Source organism: Vombatus ursinus, unplaced genomic scaffold (genome assembly GCF_900497805.2).
Source record: "Vombatus ursinus unplaced genomic scaffold, bare-nosed wombat genome assembly UNPS02009173.1, whole genome shotgun sequence".
NCBI classification, from domain to species: domain Eukaryota; kingdom Metazoa; phylum Chordata; class Mammalia; order Diprotodontia; family Vombatidae; genus Vombatus; species Vombatus ursinus.
Window position 1 is genome coordinate 591,044 of NW_020948951.1, and position 19,728 is coordinate 610,771.

General features: G+C 42.8%; 1 protein-coding gene across 2 annotated transcripts in view; it reads left to right on the plus strand.

Moving 5' to 3' along the window:
* The window catches only part of LDLR (low density lipoprotein receptor), a 36,099-nt gene that overhangs the window by 1,411 nt on the left and 14,960 nt on the right, over positions 1–19,728 (plus strand). For both annotated transcript variants that reach the window (XM_027850876.1, XM_027850875.1), the window contains exons 2-7: positions 9,412–9,531; positions 10,910–11,032; positions 11,959–12,336; positions 17,303–17,425; positions 17,869–17,991; positions 18,485–18,604. In XM_027850876.1, coding sequence (XP_027706677.1) covers positions 9,412–9,531; positions 10,910–11,032; positions 11,959–12,336; positions 17,303–17,425; positions 17,869–17,991; positions 18,485–18,604 — 987 coding nt within the window. The remainder of the gene's footprint in view (positions 1–9,411; positions 9,532–10,909; positions 11,033–11,958; positions 12,337–17,302; positions 17,426–17,868; positions 17,992–18,484; positions 18,605–19,728) is intronic.

Genomic DNA, 19,728 nt, shown 5'->3' on the forward strand with positions numbered 1-19,728 from the left:
CGTATGACTTTCTTTCGTTTGGGGTCCGCCCCTTTCTTAGAAAACTTCGCGCCCGTCCTCCTCTCCTCCCACCGCGGTAAGCAATCCCTAGGGGCGGACCCGAGTGGGAGGAGGCGGCGGGACTGACGTGCCGGGTGCCCGCTCCATTACAGGGGAAGAATCGTGGTCTCTTCCCTCGGCCTGGCCCCGCCCAGGCTGACGGGCACCCCATCGGGCCCTGGCCTGGGGCCTCCAGAATTCCTCCCCTTGCAGATTTTCTGGCTTCCAGGCTGCGGGGCTCAGACTTAGCGGTCCCTGGTCAAGCTACCCTCGAGGTGCCCCGACCTTCTGCTTCCTCCTTCCATCCGCCACTCCCCCCAACCCCCCTGCACTGTGTCGAAAGGGGAAGGGTGAGGCCATTCCCATTGGGTACCTCTGGAACTGGCGATCCTCGAGCCACTCCCCTTGGCCAATGGGGGCCAGAGACAGCAAGAGGGGAGTGGGTTTTCCTGCGTGGCACCTCCCAGCCTAGCGCCGGTCCGGACCTCCGGAAGTCTCGGGGAGGGGTTGGGGGGAAGGGTGAAGTTCCTGGCTTTCCTTCCTCTGTTACTGAACCCCTGGGCTCCTGCCCTCCTGCTTCCAGTTTGGAGTGACCGGAACCGTCAAATGACTTCTCCTTCAGACTAGTCATAGGGTTCTGAGTTGAAAGGGATCATGGAATATGCCTGTCCTGCAATCCAATTCGATTCCACATTATTAAGCATCTACCATGCTCGAGGCAGTGCTAGACACTGGGGATACAGATGGGGAAACTGAGACCCAGAGAGGGGAAGAGACCTGGCTAAGCTCACCCGTAAGAGCCAGAACCCAAACCCAGGTCTCGTGACTCCCTGACCAAGTCTCCTCGTCTTTGCCAGCCCTTAAGCCATTTTATGGCCCCTGCGGTTAATTTCCTCTTAAGAACGAAAGGCTCGCTCTGCTCAAACCCCTCAAAGTCAAAATTTCCTAGGGCTAGTGCTACTACACCCAAGTGAACAAACCCTACGCTGATGGATTTAGCAAACACTGTTAACGGTTCGCACCACTTTGTTTCTTTGTGAATGTCAAGAACCCGGGCTCTTAACTCTTAACTCTTACAGAGTCTTAAAAATCTTAATCTTTGCAGGGACTGATAAAAATAATAGTATCAACTTTAAGCTTCTTGTTTTTCTTCCCCATCGCAGTAAAATTAAATGCAAGAATGGTATTCCCTGGCTCTATAAAATTAAAGGCTCAAACCTATAAGACCTTTTACACCTGCCCTGGAGATTTCTGACTTTGTTAACAACAGCGTACTGGGGTGTTCCGATAACACCGCCAGATACTAAGTTCAGGCCTATTTTCTTCAACTGCATTTTTAAAAAGTGTAGTAATGGTTTTAAGGGCTTTTGAGGGATAATAATAATAATAATAGTTAAATGATCCTCTTCCCACTCATGGCCACCTGAGCCTATAGGATTATAGGCTGTGTTGTAAGCAAATACCTCTTGTTTATTAGTTAAAAAAAAAAAAAAAAGTAAAATTCTGGGCTTTTAATGGGAGAAAGGTTGGCTTTGTGGGTCTGAACCGCACCGAAATCTGAGATTTCAGCTGTGGCCAGTCTGACTGGACTGGTAATCAGCTATTAGGCCTTTATTACCATACTTAGGGATATCAATAACTCACGCAGTTGTTACAAGCTCGGGACCTATTCCTGATCCAGAAAGTGATATTTACTTGTTCGCACCATCCTTACCTGAGCAAACCCTGCATATGGGCTTTGAGGGGAGGGACTTCATCTTACTATCTTGGGCCCTAATAAACACAGTGCCTTGTTAGATTTAGAGCTGAAAAGGATCTTACAGGTCATCCAGTCCAAACCCTCTACCGACCATTTTAGGGGTGAAGGGGAGATTAAGTAACTGCCCAAGGTCACACGGATAACAGTGGTAGCTCACATAGAGATAACAGTTTATATGCATAACCATATCTCATCTCCCTTGTTGAGATCAGCTTTGTAAAGTGCATTGTATTAAGCAGCTGAGGGAGGATTTGAAACCAGGTTCTCTGACTTCTGAGACACTGAATGTGGGAAAGAGATTGTTGGATGAGGTTATATGCTTTGTATTTGAGGACTTAGGAGGGTCACAGCCAACTATGCTTTGGAAAATCTTCTGAGAGCAGATGTTAGTTACTTTATCATCAGTTATTCGTTACCTTGTCTTAGGTGTCATGCAGGTTTTTGTTTATTTCTCGTGTGGAGCAATGCCTCCTCACCTGTTCTTTGTCTCTGCTTTCAGGCAGATGACCCATAAGGATAACCAACACTTTGTGTGGGAATGGCAGTCCTGGGCATTTCTGGGGAAATTCAGTGAGTGCCCATCCATGTTGGACATGATGATGGTTACTCTTGATCAAAAGCCACTAATGGGTATTTTTTCAGTATTCAGCTAAATCCCTTCACAGATCACCTATACCTAGGCAAATCAGAGAACTTCCCTGTTAAGTCTTAGAGCACTTTGTAAGTTTATTCTAGTCAGATCTTCAGAGAGAACCCCCTTAACCTCTTAGCAGCGTTAAGTTAGCAAAGTTAAGGGATAGGAGTAGGTCTCAGATTTCCTCTCCTCTCTTCTCTACCCCTCCTCCCCCTATTCCCTTTTGAATACTTTGTATTTACTTGCTTGGTCTATCACTAGGCTAGAAAACAAGCTGCCTTTAAGGTACCTTCCAGCTCTAAAAATATGATCCTAAAAATCCAACAATAATTCTAGGGTGTGTTTTCCCCCAAGTGGAGATTAGGCTAAGGTATAGTTGGTTTTCACCGTTGAGCCTCTAGCACATTCCCTAGTGGTCCAGATGTAGCTGGAGGCCCTTGAAATTCATCCAAAGTGTACATTAAGCTTGCTAATAGCTTCTATTTTTCAGGTGAGTTGACAGTTGCTAAGAGATTGTGGAAGTAATCAGTTAGTGTGGGGCATTGCCATCGATGACCAGAGAAGGGATGGAGAGAGAGAGAAAGAGAGAAGGAGGAGATGGAGGGAGAGAGAGAAAGGGAGAGAAGAGGAAAAGAGAGGAAGGGGAAGAGAAAGAGAAAGGTGGTGGAAGGGAGAGAAAAAAGACAAAAAGACTGATGCTAGGAAAAACTGGAGACTCAAGCTTTCTGTCCAAAACATTTTTTGGGGGGGGGGTGAGGCAGTCAGCATTAAGTGACTTGCCCAGGGTCACACAGCTAGTGTCAAGTGTCTGAAGCCCGATTTGAACTCAGGTCCTCCTGACTTCAGTACTGGTGCTCTATCCACTTTGCCACCTAGCTGCCCTTCTCCAAAACATATACCAAAATCTGAGAATTTGTTTGGAAGTTGCCCCCTTGGTGGTGGGGAATGGGGGAGACCTGTGACTTCATTGGTTTAGTGTGTCCTAGATGAAGGCATTGCCCTCCATGGGCAGCTGCTCTATCACTTGGGGTCCTGTAGAGTTCCAGGAAGCTAAGTGGGTTGCCTTGGGCACACAGCCAGTATAAGTCAGAAGAGATGCTTGATTCCATGTCTGGCTCACCACATGTTTAGGAAACTACATCAAAATCTCTTAATTTGCTTTGGTGGGTGGTAGTGGTGAAGGAGGAGGAAAAGTCATAGAAAGCAGTTACCACTTCATTTGCATGGGGGTAAAAAAGCAGAAATTCAGAAGTTGTGTTTTGTTTTTTTTTCACCTGTTATGCATGAGACATTTGTTTTGCCCTTTTTTTGTTGTTGGCCAGTTAAGAGAAGTGCTCTCCTAGCACCGTTACGTGTTCTCTCTTGGTTCCCCTTTTTCAAAAATTATCCAGGCACACTTGGGGGTCGAATGATAGTGGGCTAGGACCCACCCATTCATCCTTCCCTACTCGGTGGTGAGTTCAGTGGTATCTGACATACTGAGGATATCAGAGATTTAGAGCTTGAAGGAACTTTAGAGGTGTTCTAGGCCAATCCCACTTCCCATTTTACAATTAAAGAAACTGAGGTCCAGGGAAATGGAGCAACTTGTCCAAGAGGGGCATGGTGGTGCAGTGGATAGAGCACTGGATCTGGAATTAAGAAAACCAGCATTCGCATCCAACCTTAGACACTTACTAGCTGTGTGACCCCGGGCATTCAACCCTGTTTACCTCAGTTTTCCTCATCTGTAAAATGAGCTGGAGAAGGAAATGGCAAACCATTTCAGTATCTCTGTCAAGAAAACCCCAAATGGGGTCACAGTGGACACAACTGAACAATGAAGGGTTGTTTTGAGGTTTGAATGAGAATATACTTGTAAAAAAAGCACCTAGCACAGGGCCTGGCACTTAATAAATGCTTATTCCTTCCCTCTCAACATCACAGTGAGGGAGCCAGTATCTAACCCAGGTCCTCTGAAGTCCAAGTGAAGTCTTCAGCCTAGTTTGATTGATAACATTTCAGCTATAATGTCATCTTATTAATAAACTTTTCTGTATTGAAATTGTTAAAATATGAAGACTGAGATCTGCTTGCAACATAAACATCTGATGACATTGGAGGCCACCACCTCTGAGTAATCTTTCCCTCTTTTCTCTCCTTCCCTTACTCTCTACAAACCCTTATTTGCTCTGTCTTGCTACTCTTATCACTTCTACTTTATCTCTGACCCTTCATCTTCCCCTGATCAGATCAAGCCCTTATTATTGTCTAGACTATCCTAATAGCAAGTTATCTGGCATCAATACTATGGCTAGACTGAAAAATGTCCTCCTAAGTTGGGTAGGTAGATGGGAGAGAAATTCCCCTTCTTCCTTTCTCTTCTCCATACTCTTGCCACTGGACCCAGATGGCTCCGGAGGTGCAAGTGAGGCTGGTGACCTTGCACAGCTCTCCCTCACTTAAATCCAATTCGCTTGCATGTCATGGCTCACCTCCCTGATGTCATGGTCTTCTTCAGGAACACTGGACAAACAACAAAATCAATCATACTTTCCTATCTCCCAGATATCACTGGCATACATAGGCACTTAATAAATGCTTGTCTCCCCCATGCCCCAGGCAAATTCTCCTTATGGAGGTTTTGTTTACTTGACACATTCTTGTTCAAATGTTGTAAAAAAGATGGACGGGTTCTACCAAGTTCAGTGCTTCCTCTTCATTCTCAGACAGGAAGGGCTGACCTGAGCCTCTGAGTCTGTGGGGTGATTTTAGCTCCTCCTTTGGTGACAAAGCATGAGAAATGTCCTTGCTCAGGACTTCCTGTCCTGGAACAGTCCAAAGTTTCTGACGTGTGGAATGTTTCTGCTGGGAGGGACCTCACAGCTCTTCTTCAGTCCTATCCCCCAGAGTGATTAATAAACTAAGTCATTCAATTTGAACCTTGTAACAGCTTGCAACAAATACCAGTGGACAAGTTCTGGAAACTAGGGGCTTTTAATCCTGGTTCTGATCCTTCAGGAGTTATTTAGGCCAGGTCATTTCATCTTGATGCAGCCTAATTTCTTATCTGTGAAATAATAAGAATGATGATAGCTTGCATTTCATTATTTTATACAATATTTTATTTAATATTATTTTATTTTTTCCAATCACATGTAAAGGAAATATTTAACATTCATTTTTTATAAAATTTTGAGTTCCAAATTTTCTCCTTCTTTCCCACTCCCTACGACAATAAGTCATTTGATATAAACTATATATATGATCATATAAAACATATTTCCATATTAGTTATGTCATGAAAGAAGAAAAAGTTTGCAAAAGGACTTACCCGTGGTCTCAATAGCTAGGAAGAGTCAGAGCTGGGATTTGAACCCAGCATTCTTTCCACTATGAAACACTAGTTTGTACAGTCTAACATCACAGAATCTGTCCAAAACCCAATTTGTTTTCTTCCCAACCAATTTTCTGGTTCACTTGACAAGACCTTTAGGAATAAAAATTTAGAGTTGGGGGGATCTCAGAAGCCAAGTAGCCCAACTCTTCATCATTCAGATGAAGAAACTGAAGCTTGGACAGTAATTTACCCAGGGTCGCACAGCTAGTAAATATCTGAGACAGGGTTTGAACCCAGGTCTTCCTGATTCATATTCCAGCACTGTCCATTACACCATGATACCTTTCTCCTTCTAACTCTTGGAAATGTCTCCAGTCACCCTCTCGATGTCAATTCATCTTTCTACGGGCTTCTTCCATTTGTCCTAGCATTTGCTGGGATGTTGTAACAGCCTTCCCTAGCTGATCCATTCTGTCCTCCCTCTAATTATTCCTGAATCTTGCTTTCTTTGATCCTTCCTCAAGTGAAAGCCCTTTGCCTGGCATTCAGGAGCCTTCATTGTTTGGCCTTACCCTACCTGGCCAAACATAGTTTCAGCTGTTCTCCAAATTATACTTAGCCAAGCCAGAGAGTGTGGTATAGGGGGAGGGTTGCAATGGGACAGTTATAACACGAATATAGTTAAATAAAGACAAAATACTGTCTATCAGTTTAGTACTTCCAATAATTCTCTTACTTTTCTTCTCTTCTTCCCTGTTAAATGGACACTTTCAGAGATCAGGAACCTACATTTTTTGCGCCCCTCAATACCGAGCACATAGGATTCAATTCAATTCAAAAAACATTTATTGAAGTACTTCGAATACACTGACTGCCCAAAAAGGAGCCTGAATAAACGGTTTCAATTGAATTGAAAGAATATTTGCAGATTCCGTAAGCACATCTCCCATAAACTGTCTTGGGAAACTCTTTAGAAAAAGCCCTAGTCTTTGGGAGGGACCAGGAGGCATTGAGTCTGTTGGTGGAATATAAAACAAGCCTCAGTTTTCCTTATCTACAAAACAAAGAGGTTGGAATAGATGGTTTCTATGGCCCCTCCAGCTTTCATGCTATTAGGGTGTGAAGAGGGCTGGATTAGGAGTCAGAGGCTCTAGGCTGGAATTCCATCTCCAGTTACTCACCTAATAGATGGAAGGACAGTCTTGCCAGCCACACCCCCACCAACCCCAACTGTGACCCACTATTGAGTGATGGAAGTAAGCAGAACCAAGGGTCAACCAAAGAATTTGGGGTCACAGAACCTGGGCTCAAATCCAGGCTCTGTCACTTGTTACCTGTGTCACCTTGGGTAAGTCACTGTCCCTTTGTGCTTTAGTTTCCTCATCTGCAAAAGAAGGGATTGGACTAGATGTCTGCAATATTCTCTCCAGCTCTAATTCTTTGATATCCTGCAGTTCAAATCCTGCTTCAAACATTTACTAGCTGTGTGACCCGGGGTAAATCATTTAACCTGCTCTGAGCCTCAGTTTCCTCATCTGTAAAATGGGGATAAAAATAGCAAGCCCATTTCACAGGGCTGTAGTGAGTATCTAATGAGATAACGGATGTAAAGGGCTATGCAAACCTTGGAGTTCCATATGTGTACTAACTCTCATTAGCTAATGGCATGCTCACTCAGAGCCAGGTGAGCAGCTTGGCCATGAATCAGGGGCAAGTTTGGTAGCCAGTGTTCCTAGGCCTTTTGTAATCTGGATGGACCTGTTGCTGATTCTTTGGCCAGTCAAGAAAATGGGCATTGTGAGCCATTGCCACCAGGCTTGTTGACTGCTTCTGTTTTCAGATGAGCTTGGAAAAAGCTCTCTGCTGCTTATGTGACTTTATACCCTTGCATCTAAGGCACATACATGGCCACCATTGCTGAGTTGTGAAATACCCCCAAGCAGAAGTTGCTGACGGGAGTAGTTGGGGGGCAGATGGCAAGGACTACATTTGGACAGGAACAAATGTCACTCATAGTTTAGTAAAAGGGATGACAGCCCAGTTGAAAATTCACTCTTGTCTTCAACTTATACAAGACTTACTTCCACATCACTATATATATCTTGTATGTATGTACATTTTGTTTTTTTCCTTGTTGTCTTTCCCATTAGAACGTGAGCTTCCTGAAGGCAGGAACCATGTTTTTGTCTTGCTTTGTACCCCCAAGGCTTAACATAGTGCTTTGGCACATAATAAGCATTTAATAATTGACTGACTTGAGGTGAACTACATGAGTATCTCTAATTCTTGCCCATTTCCATAACATCCACCCCTAGATTGTACGTGATTTCTCCTTTAATCTTAGCTCTAATTCAGTTTGGGTTAACAAATATGTATCAAGTGCTGACCATGCTTGAGAATTTCCTCCTTTTGTCTGTGGGAAGTTTTCTTTTTTTGATAGCTAAAACAGAGTCTTTATGCTCATGGAGCCCACAGTTTAGTGGGTAGGACGTAGCGTGGGGGAGTCAGACACCAACACAACCATCATACGCCATATTACATAGATAATTAAAGAAGTTCCCACTTCAGTACCCTGATGGATCTGTGTTCTCATCAATATGAGTATTCTCTCTAGCAGGTCAAAGCCTATCCTTGCCTACCTATCCTATATGGCTCTTATCTTGTCCATGTCTTCTCATAAAGCCACCAAAGAACTCAACATTACTAGGGTGCTTCACCCAGTTTTTCCTGGGCTCTTTATGGTGTGCATCTTATCAATAAATCCATCAGTTGGGTCATTCGTTCACCAATTGTTGTTTTGTTCTCATTTTTTTTTCCAACCATACATTTCTCTGATGCTTTCCTTCCTTGATATCTCTCCATTGTTTGGGTTTTCTCAGCAATGATTCTTTGGAAAACTGGCTTCATATGATGCACAGTCATAGGATATCACCAGAAGAATACTGGTTTTTAAAAATATAGGTTTCAGAGAGAAGCTTGGGTTAATTAAAAGAACTTTGCGGTTTCCCAAAGGCAATCTCACTCTTACTTTCCTATTCAAATCTAGGGCAAGTCAGCAAGAGTATATTAAATGCCTACTATGTGGCAGGAATTAAGGTACAACTCATTTGTTCAAAATATTAGTGATAGGTGAACTTTATATCCAAGTGCCTATCATAGTTTGGACAATAGAGATTCATCCACTTGATTTTTCCTGTTTGGATAGTCACAAACCAAGTAAGAGGTTAGAGACTATGAATTTACTTACTTGTGTATGTGTATGCCACTTTCTTTACTTTCCTCTTTAATTCTTTACTATTCTCTTTAATTTCTTTGTGTTGAGAGTCCTTCTTTATTATATGGAGCTCTGGGACCCCCTGTCCCAGACCCAATTCTATAATTTCAGCAATAGTTGAGAATAATCCTCAGATTGCAACCCAGCTGAACAACACAGTCTGGGTACTTTGGCCAGCCAGTTAAATTAATGGTAATGCTAGTTAATGGTACTTGAGTTAATGATACTTGAGTTTGTTATTAGTTTTGTTATTTAGCAGTCTTCTTTATCTATTTAGCAATTCTTCTTTTAGTTCAATTATTTCTGGCTGTGCTGATTGCCGTAGGCCACTTGTCAAGCTTTTAGTTCATCTCCTGTCTTCCCCTCTTGTCTTTTTTTTGTTGCAGTGTACAAATGTGGGAGGAATGAATTCCAGTGCCTAGATGGAAGGTGTATCTCCTATAAGTGGGTCTGCGATGGCACTGCTGAGTGTGGGGATGGATCTGATGAAACCCTGGAGACCTGCTGTAAGTCACCTTTGACCTTCTAAAACAGGGGGGTCTTAGCCTCTTTTGTGTCATAAATCCCTTTGGCAGTCTGGTGAAGTCCATGGAAACCTCATCAGAAGAATGTTTGTTTTTGAAAATTCATAATCCAAGGAAATGCTATGTTTTAGTTAGAAGTTACTGAAAACAGAGATGATTTTTTTTCCTTCCAAATTGACTGACCCCCCCTGGAGTCTACAGGGGTCTGTGGATTCCAGGTAAAATGGGGATAATAATAGCAACTCTTCACTGGGTTGTTGTGAGAATCTTGCTCGGTCTAAAACATATGATCTCACTATGATGGAGAAAAACAGAAAAGAAGATTTAAGGGAGTTAAGGGCTGTCAGTGATTAATCTCTGTTAGGAATTGGGAATGTGCGAGTGGACTATGGGTACATGTATAGACCTGGCTGTCTTGAAGAGCAGTCTGTTCGTTAAATGTGAACTAATTAGTTCAGCCAAATGATGCTACCCCAAAATAGCTTGGAACCATTTTGTCTCATAAAATAACAATTGGGTGTTTTCTTTTGAAAGTATATATTTTTTACCTTAAAAAGGAAAGCGATTAAACTAATTATACATCTTTTTGGGGGGGCTTGGTTGGTTTTGGGGTTTTTTGTATTTGTTTTTTGTCTAGACTCATGAGTCCATCGTTGTGGGAATCCCCCTCCATAGATATAGATAGGTACCTGCTCTGCCACTTACAATATTACAGTGTTGCCTGGGTCACTGAGTCCCACAGCTTCGGTATATGGCAGAGGTGGGGTTTGAGAGCCACCTGTACTGCACCACCTTCACTAGCAGTACTAATTCCTTACACTTATGTCATACTCTGGATAGTTTACAAGATGCTCACCTCACAACAGCCACGTCAGGAATGCTATTAGTTGAGCTTGTGGGATCCCTGTCACGATGACTCTCATTTCTGTAGTGAGGTTACAAAGTTAGAGTGTTTTCTTCACCACAACCTTATGAGACAGGGCCGTTGTTCCCATTTCACAGAGGAGACAGCTGAGGCTTTGAGAGAGGTTAAGGGACTTTTCCTTGTTCACACAGCCGGTATCTAGGATGTGATTCAAACTTAGGGTCTTCCCACCCTAAGTACATCCTTCTTAATACTCCATCATACTGCTTTTCCATCATAAAGCCAGAAGGGCTCATCATTAGGCACCCCTTCCCCCATTTTACACATGAGGAAGTTGAGGCTTAAGAAGAGGAAGAAGAATTGCCCAAAGTCATGATTCCTAAATGGCTGAGCCAGGACTCTAGTGCAGAGGTTCTGTCCCCACCCACTACCCCAGGCAGCCTCTTAGTCCTGCTCTTTTGCTGTTTAAAAGAAGGTTGTTGCCATTTGTCGTAGCGTCTGTGACATGCAAACTTGGGGAGTTCAGCTGTGGTGGCCGCATTAATCGCTGCATTCCCTTGTCCTGGAAATGTGACTCCCAAACCGATTGCGAGAATGGTTCAGATGAACGAGATTGCCGTAAGTATAGAAAGGTGCTGAGCAGGGTGGGTGTGATTTAGAGGGCTCTTGTAAGGACTTGCTAGAGCCATGAGAGCTAACTTCAGACCTCAGATGTTAGCTGATTAAAATCTAGTGTGGTTTTCGAGAATACCGCAGTCTCTGTGATACAGTGACAATTGGTGTCTCAGAAATCATCAACTTTGACTATTTGGGAATTTACCCGATGACCTGTTTAGTATCACTTCCTCCTCAACTCTCCAGCACTACTACCCTTAGTCATTTCCTTCCTGAAACACCTTCCCTTCTCTTCTCCATTCATAAATCCAAATTCTGCCCGTTCTTCAGGGCCCTCTATGTTTCAGTCCCACCTCTTCCTTTTTTGCCCCCTTTCCATCTCCCACTCATCTCCCCCTTTTCTGAGCAGTACTTAAGTGTCTCACCACATATCAGATTTCATCAGTGGGTGTTCTCCCTTCCCCGACAGAGACTATAGCACTTCCATACCTTTTTTTCTTTTTTCTTTTTTTTCAGGGGGGGGGTAGTATTTTTAGCACTTAGGATGGTGCTTGGCATACATAGTAAATATTTAATAAATGCTTATTGGTTGAGGGCTTCACAACTTTATTGCATACCTTTGTGTACCCATCCCCTAATTATTTCAAGTGTATAAATCCTGTCTCTCCATCCAGGATGCAGGCTTCTTGGGATAAGGCACAGTACTTGTACCTGTACTAATTCATTTGTCCCCAAGGCGTCTACTCCAATACTGAGTCCATAGTAACTTCCTAATAAATGCTGGTTGCTGCCTGACTCATTTATGACCCAATTATGTTCAATTATGAGATTAGAAAATTCATTCATGTAACAGCCAAAGGGTTCTGTTGTAAGAGGTATTTGAGGCAAGCAGATATGCTTGAAAATCACCTGATTTCCTTCTCTCCTAGCCCCTAAGACATGTGCCCAAGACCAGTTCCAATGCCATAATGGAAACTGCATCTCCCAGGATTTTGTCTGTGATACCGACCAGGACTGTGAGGATGGAAGTGATGAGCTGAATTGTCCAGACCCCACTTGCAATCCAGAAACATTCCAGTGCAACAACACTGTATGTATCCCCAAGCTATGGGCCTGTGATGGCGACCAGGACTGTAGTGATGGCTCTGATGAATGGCTTGACAACTGTGGAGGACACAACTTGGTGAAGGAATCCAAGCCTTGCTCTTCTCTGGAGTTCCACTGTAGCAGTGGGGAGTGTATCCACATGAGCTGGAAGTGTGATGGGAGTTATGACTGCAAAGACAAGTCTGATGAGGAGGGCTGTGGTACGTCCCCAGAAACTTAATTTCCCATAGATAATTGGCATCTTTTCTTCCAATGCAGTTTACCATCCTGTCATTACACTGCTTAACAAATCTCCAATGCCTACAGGGCAAAATCTACTCTTCAGCCTAGCACTGAAGGTCTTCCCCATTCTATCCTTCTACCTGTACATCCACAATAAGCACTGTCCATTTATCCAGCCAGACTAGTCATCTGATTGTTTCCCCTCCCCTCATGACTGTTACTGCCTCTGGTCTCCTTTCTTGGTCCCCTGCTCTGGAATGCCTTTTCTTTCTTCTCTCCAATGGTCTTGAGTTCTCTTCTCAACTTTCAAGGACCATTTAGAAACATAGGATTTGTTTAGAATTGGAAGGAACCTTAAAGATCCTCCAGTCCAGTCTCTCATAGTTTAATAAGCTTTTTTAGGGAAGTGAAATTGCTTCCCCAAGATCACAGAGGTAATAAATACATGAAGGCTTATGTAGGAATTTTTTTTTATTACTAAGGCTCCATGAAAAGTCATAAGGCCTTAGGAAACTATAAGTTAAAGGGTAGTGGCTGTAAGGAAAGGATAGGGGAGGAGATTCACTAAATGGGTCAGTTAGCCCAATGTGCTTGCAACTCTTTATCACCTCCTTCATAGAAATCTTCCTTGATTCCTCCCCAAATACTTTTATTACTCATTATATGCATCACTCATTTGTCACTCTTGATTGATTCTTGTGTCTAAGTCCTATGTCCATGGTAAGATTCCTTGAGGGTAAGCACTGCTTTAAAATAGTGATTCTGCCTTCTCTTAAGTACAGTCCACTAGAACATTCCATCTAAATGTTAGTTCCTTAAAGGTAGGGACTGTTTTAATTTTTGCCTTTGTATTCCCTTTGTGTATGCCTGTGCATCCACTTTGTCTCTTAGACAATTTTCCCTTTTCTTTCTCATGGGAATTTTTTGTCTTTGTGTCTTCTTTGTAACCTACATGTAAACCCACTCCTGCTTCTGCCATGTGCTTCTGCTGCAAGTCTCTGTCGGCTGCTCCTGGAGGAAGTAAACTGCCCATTGTGAGTGAGCACAGGTTCTCCCCCTTTTAGAAAGCATGTCTGCTCTTTCATGTACTGGTCTGTTTTCCTCAAAGTTCAAGAAAGAGGGAAATCAGCTTGCTTTTGTGGATCACCGGGAGGGGTGGCTCTTTGAACAACAGTCCATCCTCCTGAGTGTCAGACAGCCAGTCATCGGGAGTTCTGTATGTTCTCTCAGCAAGGTGCAAGTAGTTATGCCTTTACCACGTCTTAGAGACAGTCCCAGTCCTAGGAGTTGTCTATGACCTCTAAGTAGGGTGCCATTGGGCATGCTCACTTCCATGGGGAGATGTCTCTTAGATCTTCTAAGGCATGTCCTGTAATCTCAACAGGTTGATTGAAAGAAATCGTCTAATTAAATAGAGACTCCCCTGATCAACTTCCTCATCTATTTTTCTTTTTTTTTTCTTTTTTTCCTCATCTATTTGTAAGAGCTTCATTGACTGGGCTGACTTATTCTCTTGAATTTTTGTCTACGAAATCCTACTAATTCTTTCTCTGAATTAATTGAAAACTGCTCTTCTAAAATCTACGGGATATGTCAGACTGACCCAGATTCCTTCTCCTTTTCTCTTATGGACTCTGAAGTGGAGGGTTCACATACTCCCAAGATTCCTATTACTACTACCTCAGTAGACAGTTCCTCATATTTGGGGAGAATTACGTCCAGAATAGAAGTGCCTTTCCTTATTTCCTCCACCTTTTTGATGAAAGAACTGATCATCAAAGCAAGTCCAGAAGTTACTGTTATCTGTTTTGCTTTTGGCAGAGAGAAAGCTCAGACTGATGCATTCCCAGATCACTTACTCATCCATTACTAAATTCTTCATCTATTTTTTTTTCCTTTTTATCAAAGTGGTCTGTAGTATCCCCCAGTAAAAATAATCATTTCTGCTTCTCCCTTTGTTGACCATCTCCCAGATGTTCTCCACTGTGCTTCCTGCTTCTGGTTTCTGAATTTCCTCATGGGAGTACATCTTCTTAATAGCTGTAGTTATATGCCATCCTCCTCACTTGTATTCCTTTTGCCTTTTCTTTTAACTACAGTACACCCTTCCAGAGTCATATTCTTTTTTTTTTAAATTGAAGTCTTTTATTATATTATAATGTACTTTCTTCTAAGCAAGAGGTTATCTAACCAGTTTGGAAATGACAGATGTGGGTTTTTTTTGTTTTTTTTTTTTTAGGCAATTGGGGTTAAGTGACTTGCCCAGGGTCACACAGCTAGTAAGTGTCAAGTGTTTGGTCTGAGGCCAGATTTGAACTCAGGTCCTCCTGACTTCAGGGCCGGTGCTCTATCTACTGCGCCACCAAGCTGCCCCTCAGAGTCATATTCTAATAGTGGGTGTTAGCCAACAAAGTCTCTTTGATACCTGTGATGTCAAATTCACCTTCTGGCATTAGGATTTTTAGTTTACCTTATTATCCATACTTTGTGCATTTATATGAGATCGTGGCTTTGCTGCTGGCTCCTTTCTTGGATTTTTTCCACTCTGAATTTCCAGGAGTCCCTTCATAGGTTGGTGGATCTATGTAAAAAGTTTACTTCTTTCAGTTTAAAGCCATTTTTTATTATAGAACATAGATTTAGAGCTGGAAGGAACCTGAGAGAATATCTATCTAGTTCAACTCTCTCTCTCTCTCTCTCTCTCTTTTTTTTTTTCAGTGGAGGTAACTGAGACCTAAGTTAAGTGACTTGCCCAAGGTCACAAAGCTGTCAAGTGACAGAAATGAGATTTGAACCCAGGTCCTCTGATTCCAAGTACACTCTTTCCACTGTACCATTAAATATGAGGTCCATCCCTGGCTAGGAATTTTTCATTCCTATATTATGGGCCATGGTCCAGGAACCCAAATCCTCTTCTCAAACACCATCTTCTTAACCATATGCTAACTTACTTTACCTTGCCTTTATTCCTGCCTTTGATTGGCAGCAGTGATAAAAACACCATCTGTGTTTCAGAGGTCTTCAGTCTCTTGCCAACATGTCATAATCCTTTTCAGTGCTTTCTAGTTTCATTTTAGCAGTATTATTTGCGCCTGAATGAATCATCAGAAAGAAGCAGGTTGAGAAATCCCAGCTTGGCCAAGTCTTGAAGTACCTGGTTCTGTGTCACACTCCAGATAGATGCCCCAAGGAAACCAACAACAGACTTCTTAACAAGCAATAGGCCCTGAGCAGAGCATCTCCAACCACCACTACTGGTTTCTTCTTCCCCTGCCCTGTACTGGATGGCTCTTACCTGACACCACCTGGGAGTCCACATCCTCATTCCTTGGAGAACAGGCAGCAGCTTTTTCCTTGAAAAGAAGGTTCAACTCCCTTTTCTTCAGGAAGGCTCAGATGTGTAATGCCAGTTGTCCCTTTTCATCTTTCTCTGTGTCACATTCTTCCAGACTGCAGCCTCCTGACGTTGGTCAAAAATGTCCTCCTCCATCCCCTTTCTCTTTCAGAGTCTTTTTCTTCTTTTTCCCCCCACACTTAGACCTTCCATTTTTCTCCCCAGTAGATGAACTGGAAGTGTAGAGAGCTGCTTCTCTTGGAGGCTTCCACCATCTTTTCAAGTCTTTGATTTTAGATAGCTTTTGCAGTTCAGATGCAAGTTAACACCATTCAGAATGCAGTCTTTGTAAATATTGCTGGGTTTTGTCCACAGGGAAACCAAGAATAGGCCCTCTCTACTTGAAGTGAAACACAGGACCCTTCTTTCCTAGTCAGGGAGTAATTCCTTCCTTCCTTCTCTTCCTTTACCTTAGTGGCAAACGATTAATCTATCCAACCCCCAATTGTGCATCCACTTTGGTCTCTTAGACAATTTTCCCTTTTCTTTCTCGTGGGAATTTTTTGTCTTTGTGTCTTCACAATTTCATTGTAAACCCACTCCTGCTTTTGCCATGTGCTTCTGCTGCAAGTCTCTATCAGCTGCTCCTGGAGGAAGTAAACTGCCCATTGTGTATAAGCACAGGTTCTCCCCCTCTTAGAACGCACGTCTGCTCTTTCATGTACTGGTCTATTTTCCTCAAAGTCCAAGAAAGAGGAAAACCATTTTGCTTTTGTGGATCACTGGGAGGGGTGGCTCTTTGAACAAGAGTCCATCCTCCTGAGTGTCAGACAGCCAGTCAAAAATGTCCTCCTCCATCCCCTTTCTTTTTCAGATTCTTTTTCTTCTTCCCCCCCCTCCCAATTTATCAGGTATATTTTAACTCAGCACAGTACATCCTAGCCTGATGTTTTTTGAAATGGAAATAAAGAATTGAAATGGGTGTGATGTTTTTCTGACTACAGTGTTACTTTTGTCAACCAGACGGGAACCGGCCTCTAACCTGCGGGTGGTGGGAGCCAAACACAGCAGGCTAGAGACAGGAGAGTCAGGAATCAAATAAAATTTAATTTCAAAGTGAGGGAAGCTTGGCTTGTTAGAGCCCTGCCCTCAGACTTGAGGCAGTGTGAGGAGATTTCATTACTTATACTAATGGCTGAGCAGTGAACTGTAGCCCTGATGATGGAGGGTAACAGCAACAATGTGACGAGTTTGATTCATAGTGGGGCTTCATGACTAGAACTTGTCTGAGCTCAGAGAGCACCTGGTGCTGGTCAAAGCAATGCAATGATTACACCAGAGGGTGAGCGCAAAGGATGGTTGTTATGCCAAGCTCAGGGCAAGCTTCCTTGCTGGGTCTTAGCTCTGGAAAACAGGGTTTCTCCTCATATCCTGACATCTACTAAGTTTTTTTCTTTTAATCTAAATATCTGCTCTCCCTGGTTACTGTGCTCCGTCTTAAAAAGGGGGATTTAAAAAAACGACAACAAAACATCATTCTCCTGTTGGGGAATTTCTGCATTGATGATAACAATTTAAAAACATTATCGCTTGGTCTTTCATGTTCTCAGTCAAAGCCACCTGCCGCCCTGATGAGTTTCAGTGCAATGATGGGGAGTGTGTCCATGGGAGCCGGCAATGCAACAAGGAATATGACTGCAAGGACATGAGCGATGAAATAGGCTGTGTCAACGGTGAGGCCCAGCACACTGTTGCTCCAAAGGAGTTCTGGACATGAGCATCACTGGTAGGAGAGGGAAGTGGTGCTTAGCCAGGGAATTTTGCAGTTCTGATTATTTTATTTATATGGGTGATTTCATAAACACAGGGATCTCCCAATGAGGTTACCATTGGTTCTGCCACTCAAGTCTTAGAGAGCTGTTGGGGCAATGAGAGGTTAAGTGTGTCGGTCTCGCCAAGGATTAAAGAGCCAATGTATGTTGAAAGTGGGGAATTGAACCCAGGTGTTTTTGATTCCAGGACTGGTTCTCTGTCAACTGTGCAGCGCTCTCTTTTGAGATTGGGTTTATTACTGAGAAGACTTTAGAAAAAATGAATGCACGACTTTCCAAGTCTCAGCAACTTCCCTATGCCTAATGGTATTTTTTTCTCTTCTTCCCATTTTTACTGATTATAGTAACACTGTGTGAGGGCCCAGACAAATTTAAATGCCACAGTGGAGAGTGTATCACTTTTGACAAAGTGTGTAATGGACCCAGAGACTGTCGGGACTGGTCTGATGAACCCATCAAGGAGTGTGGTAAGACCAGAACCCCTGAATTTGGCTATTAAGAGATTGGAAATGAGAGCTGGGCTTCTAGTCTACTTGAAGGGTGTGGGGGAGGGTGCCTTCTCTCTGAGGTAAACATGCAGGCCTGGATCGGGGGTGTCCTTAATCTATTTAGGAGTCCCAGATGACTCTAGTAGATTCATTCTTAACTTTCTTCCTTGATGCTGATTCTAAAGGATGACAGGCCTGCCTTCTTCCCACCCAATCTAATGACTTCTTTCCCTCTTTAAAGTTGTCCTTATCGTTTGTTTTAACTTGATTAGTCACCTGTATAAAAAAATTTGTGGACATGTGGAGAGAACTTAGAACCGCTCCTTCCCCTTTAACACACAGGCCTGCCTTGAGGCCAGCAGAGTTGAGAAACCCTTGAGTGTGAGGAAGAGTTCAGAAAAATCTGAAATGACAAGGGCATACAAAGGAGAGAGTCTTGGGTCCAGAATTTCACTGTGTCTTCTTTGCTCAGGAACCAATGAATGTCTGGACAACAAAGGTGGCTGCTCACATATATGTAATGACCTCAAGTTAGGGTATGAATGCCTATGCCCCGAAGGCTTCCGGCTTGTTGACCAAAAAAGATGTGAAGGTAAAATTCTGAATGTTGTTCCCTCTATTTATGTCTCCTTGATGTGGTAGGTTCATGGAGAATATTTTTGCTAATGTGGGATAGTGGAAGGAGATCTGGATTTGGATCTAGAAGTCTTAGGTTCAAATCCTTCTTCTGCTTACATCTATGCCATTGGGCAAGTTACTTAACTTCTGTACCTCAGTTTATCTGTTAAATGTGGAGGTTGGAGGAGAACCTCTAAGATGTCTTCCTGTTCTGCATCGATGATCCTAGGAATGTATGAGTTGGGAAAAACTACATAAGCTTCAGTTTCCTTATCTGTAAAATGGGTATAATTATAGCACCTACCTCCCAGAATTGTGAGGATCAAATGAGATAATAATTGTAAAGTGCTTAGCACAGTACCTGACACATAGTAGGAGTTAATAAATGCTTATTGACTGAATGATTGGTCTTTATGCTGTTTAACGTTATTATCAGTGTCTTAGATGGCCTACTTATCAAAATATCACTAGCACTGTAAGATGATACAAAGCTGGAAAGGTTGTGGACTTAGATAATAGCATTAGGATTAAAGAAAAAAATTGATGGGACTAAAACACTTGATGGGACAGAATCTTACATAAAATAAAAGTTAATAGTGATAAATGTAAAGTCTTACATCTAGGACCCAAAAATCAATTTCTCAAGTTGGGGTGGTGAAGTTAAAGTTCATCAGCAAGAGATTTGGGGTTTTTTAGATGAGCTAAGAGCTCAGAATAAGTCAACAGCTAATGTAATCTTAAGCAGCATTAGGAGATACATAATGTCCAGGCCATGGAAGATGTTATGCTCTGTTCAGCTCTAGGAACCATAGTTTAGGGAGGCTGTTGATAATCTGAAGAGCACCTGAAGGAGGGCAACCAGGACACTGGAGGGCTGTGTCCCATAAAGGTTGAGTAAAGAAACTGGGTGTGTTTAGATAGGAGAAGAGAAGACTTAGGGGGCACATGATTGTTATTTTCAAGTATTTGAAAGACTGTCACATAGGAAAAGGGTCAGATTTATTCTGTATGCCCTGTAGAGCAAAACTCTGTAGAGCAGTGAGTGAGTTACAAAGGCGCAAATTTGGGTTTGACATAAGGGAAATGTCCTAACAATTA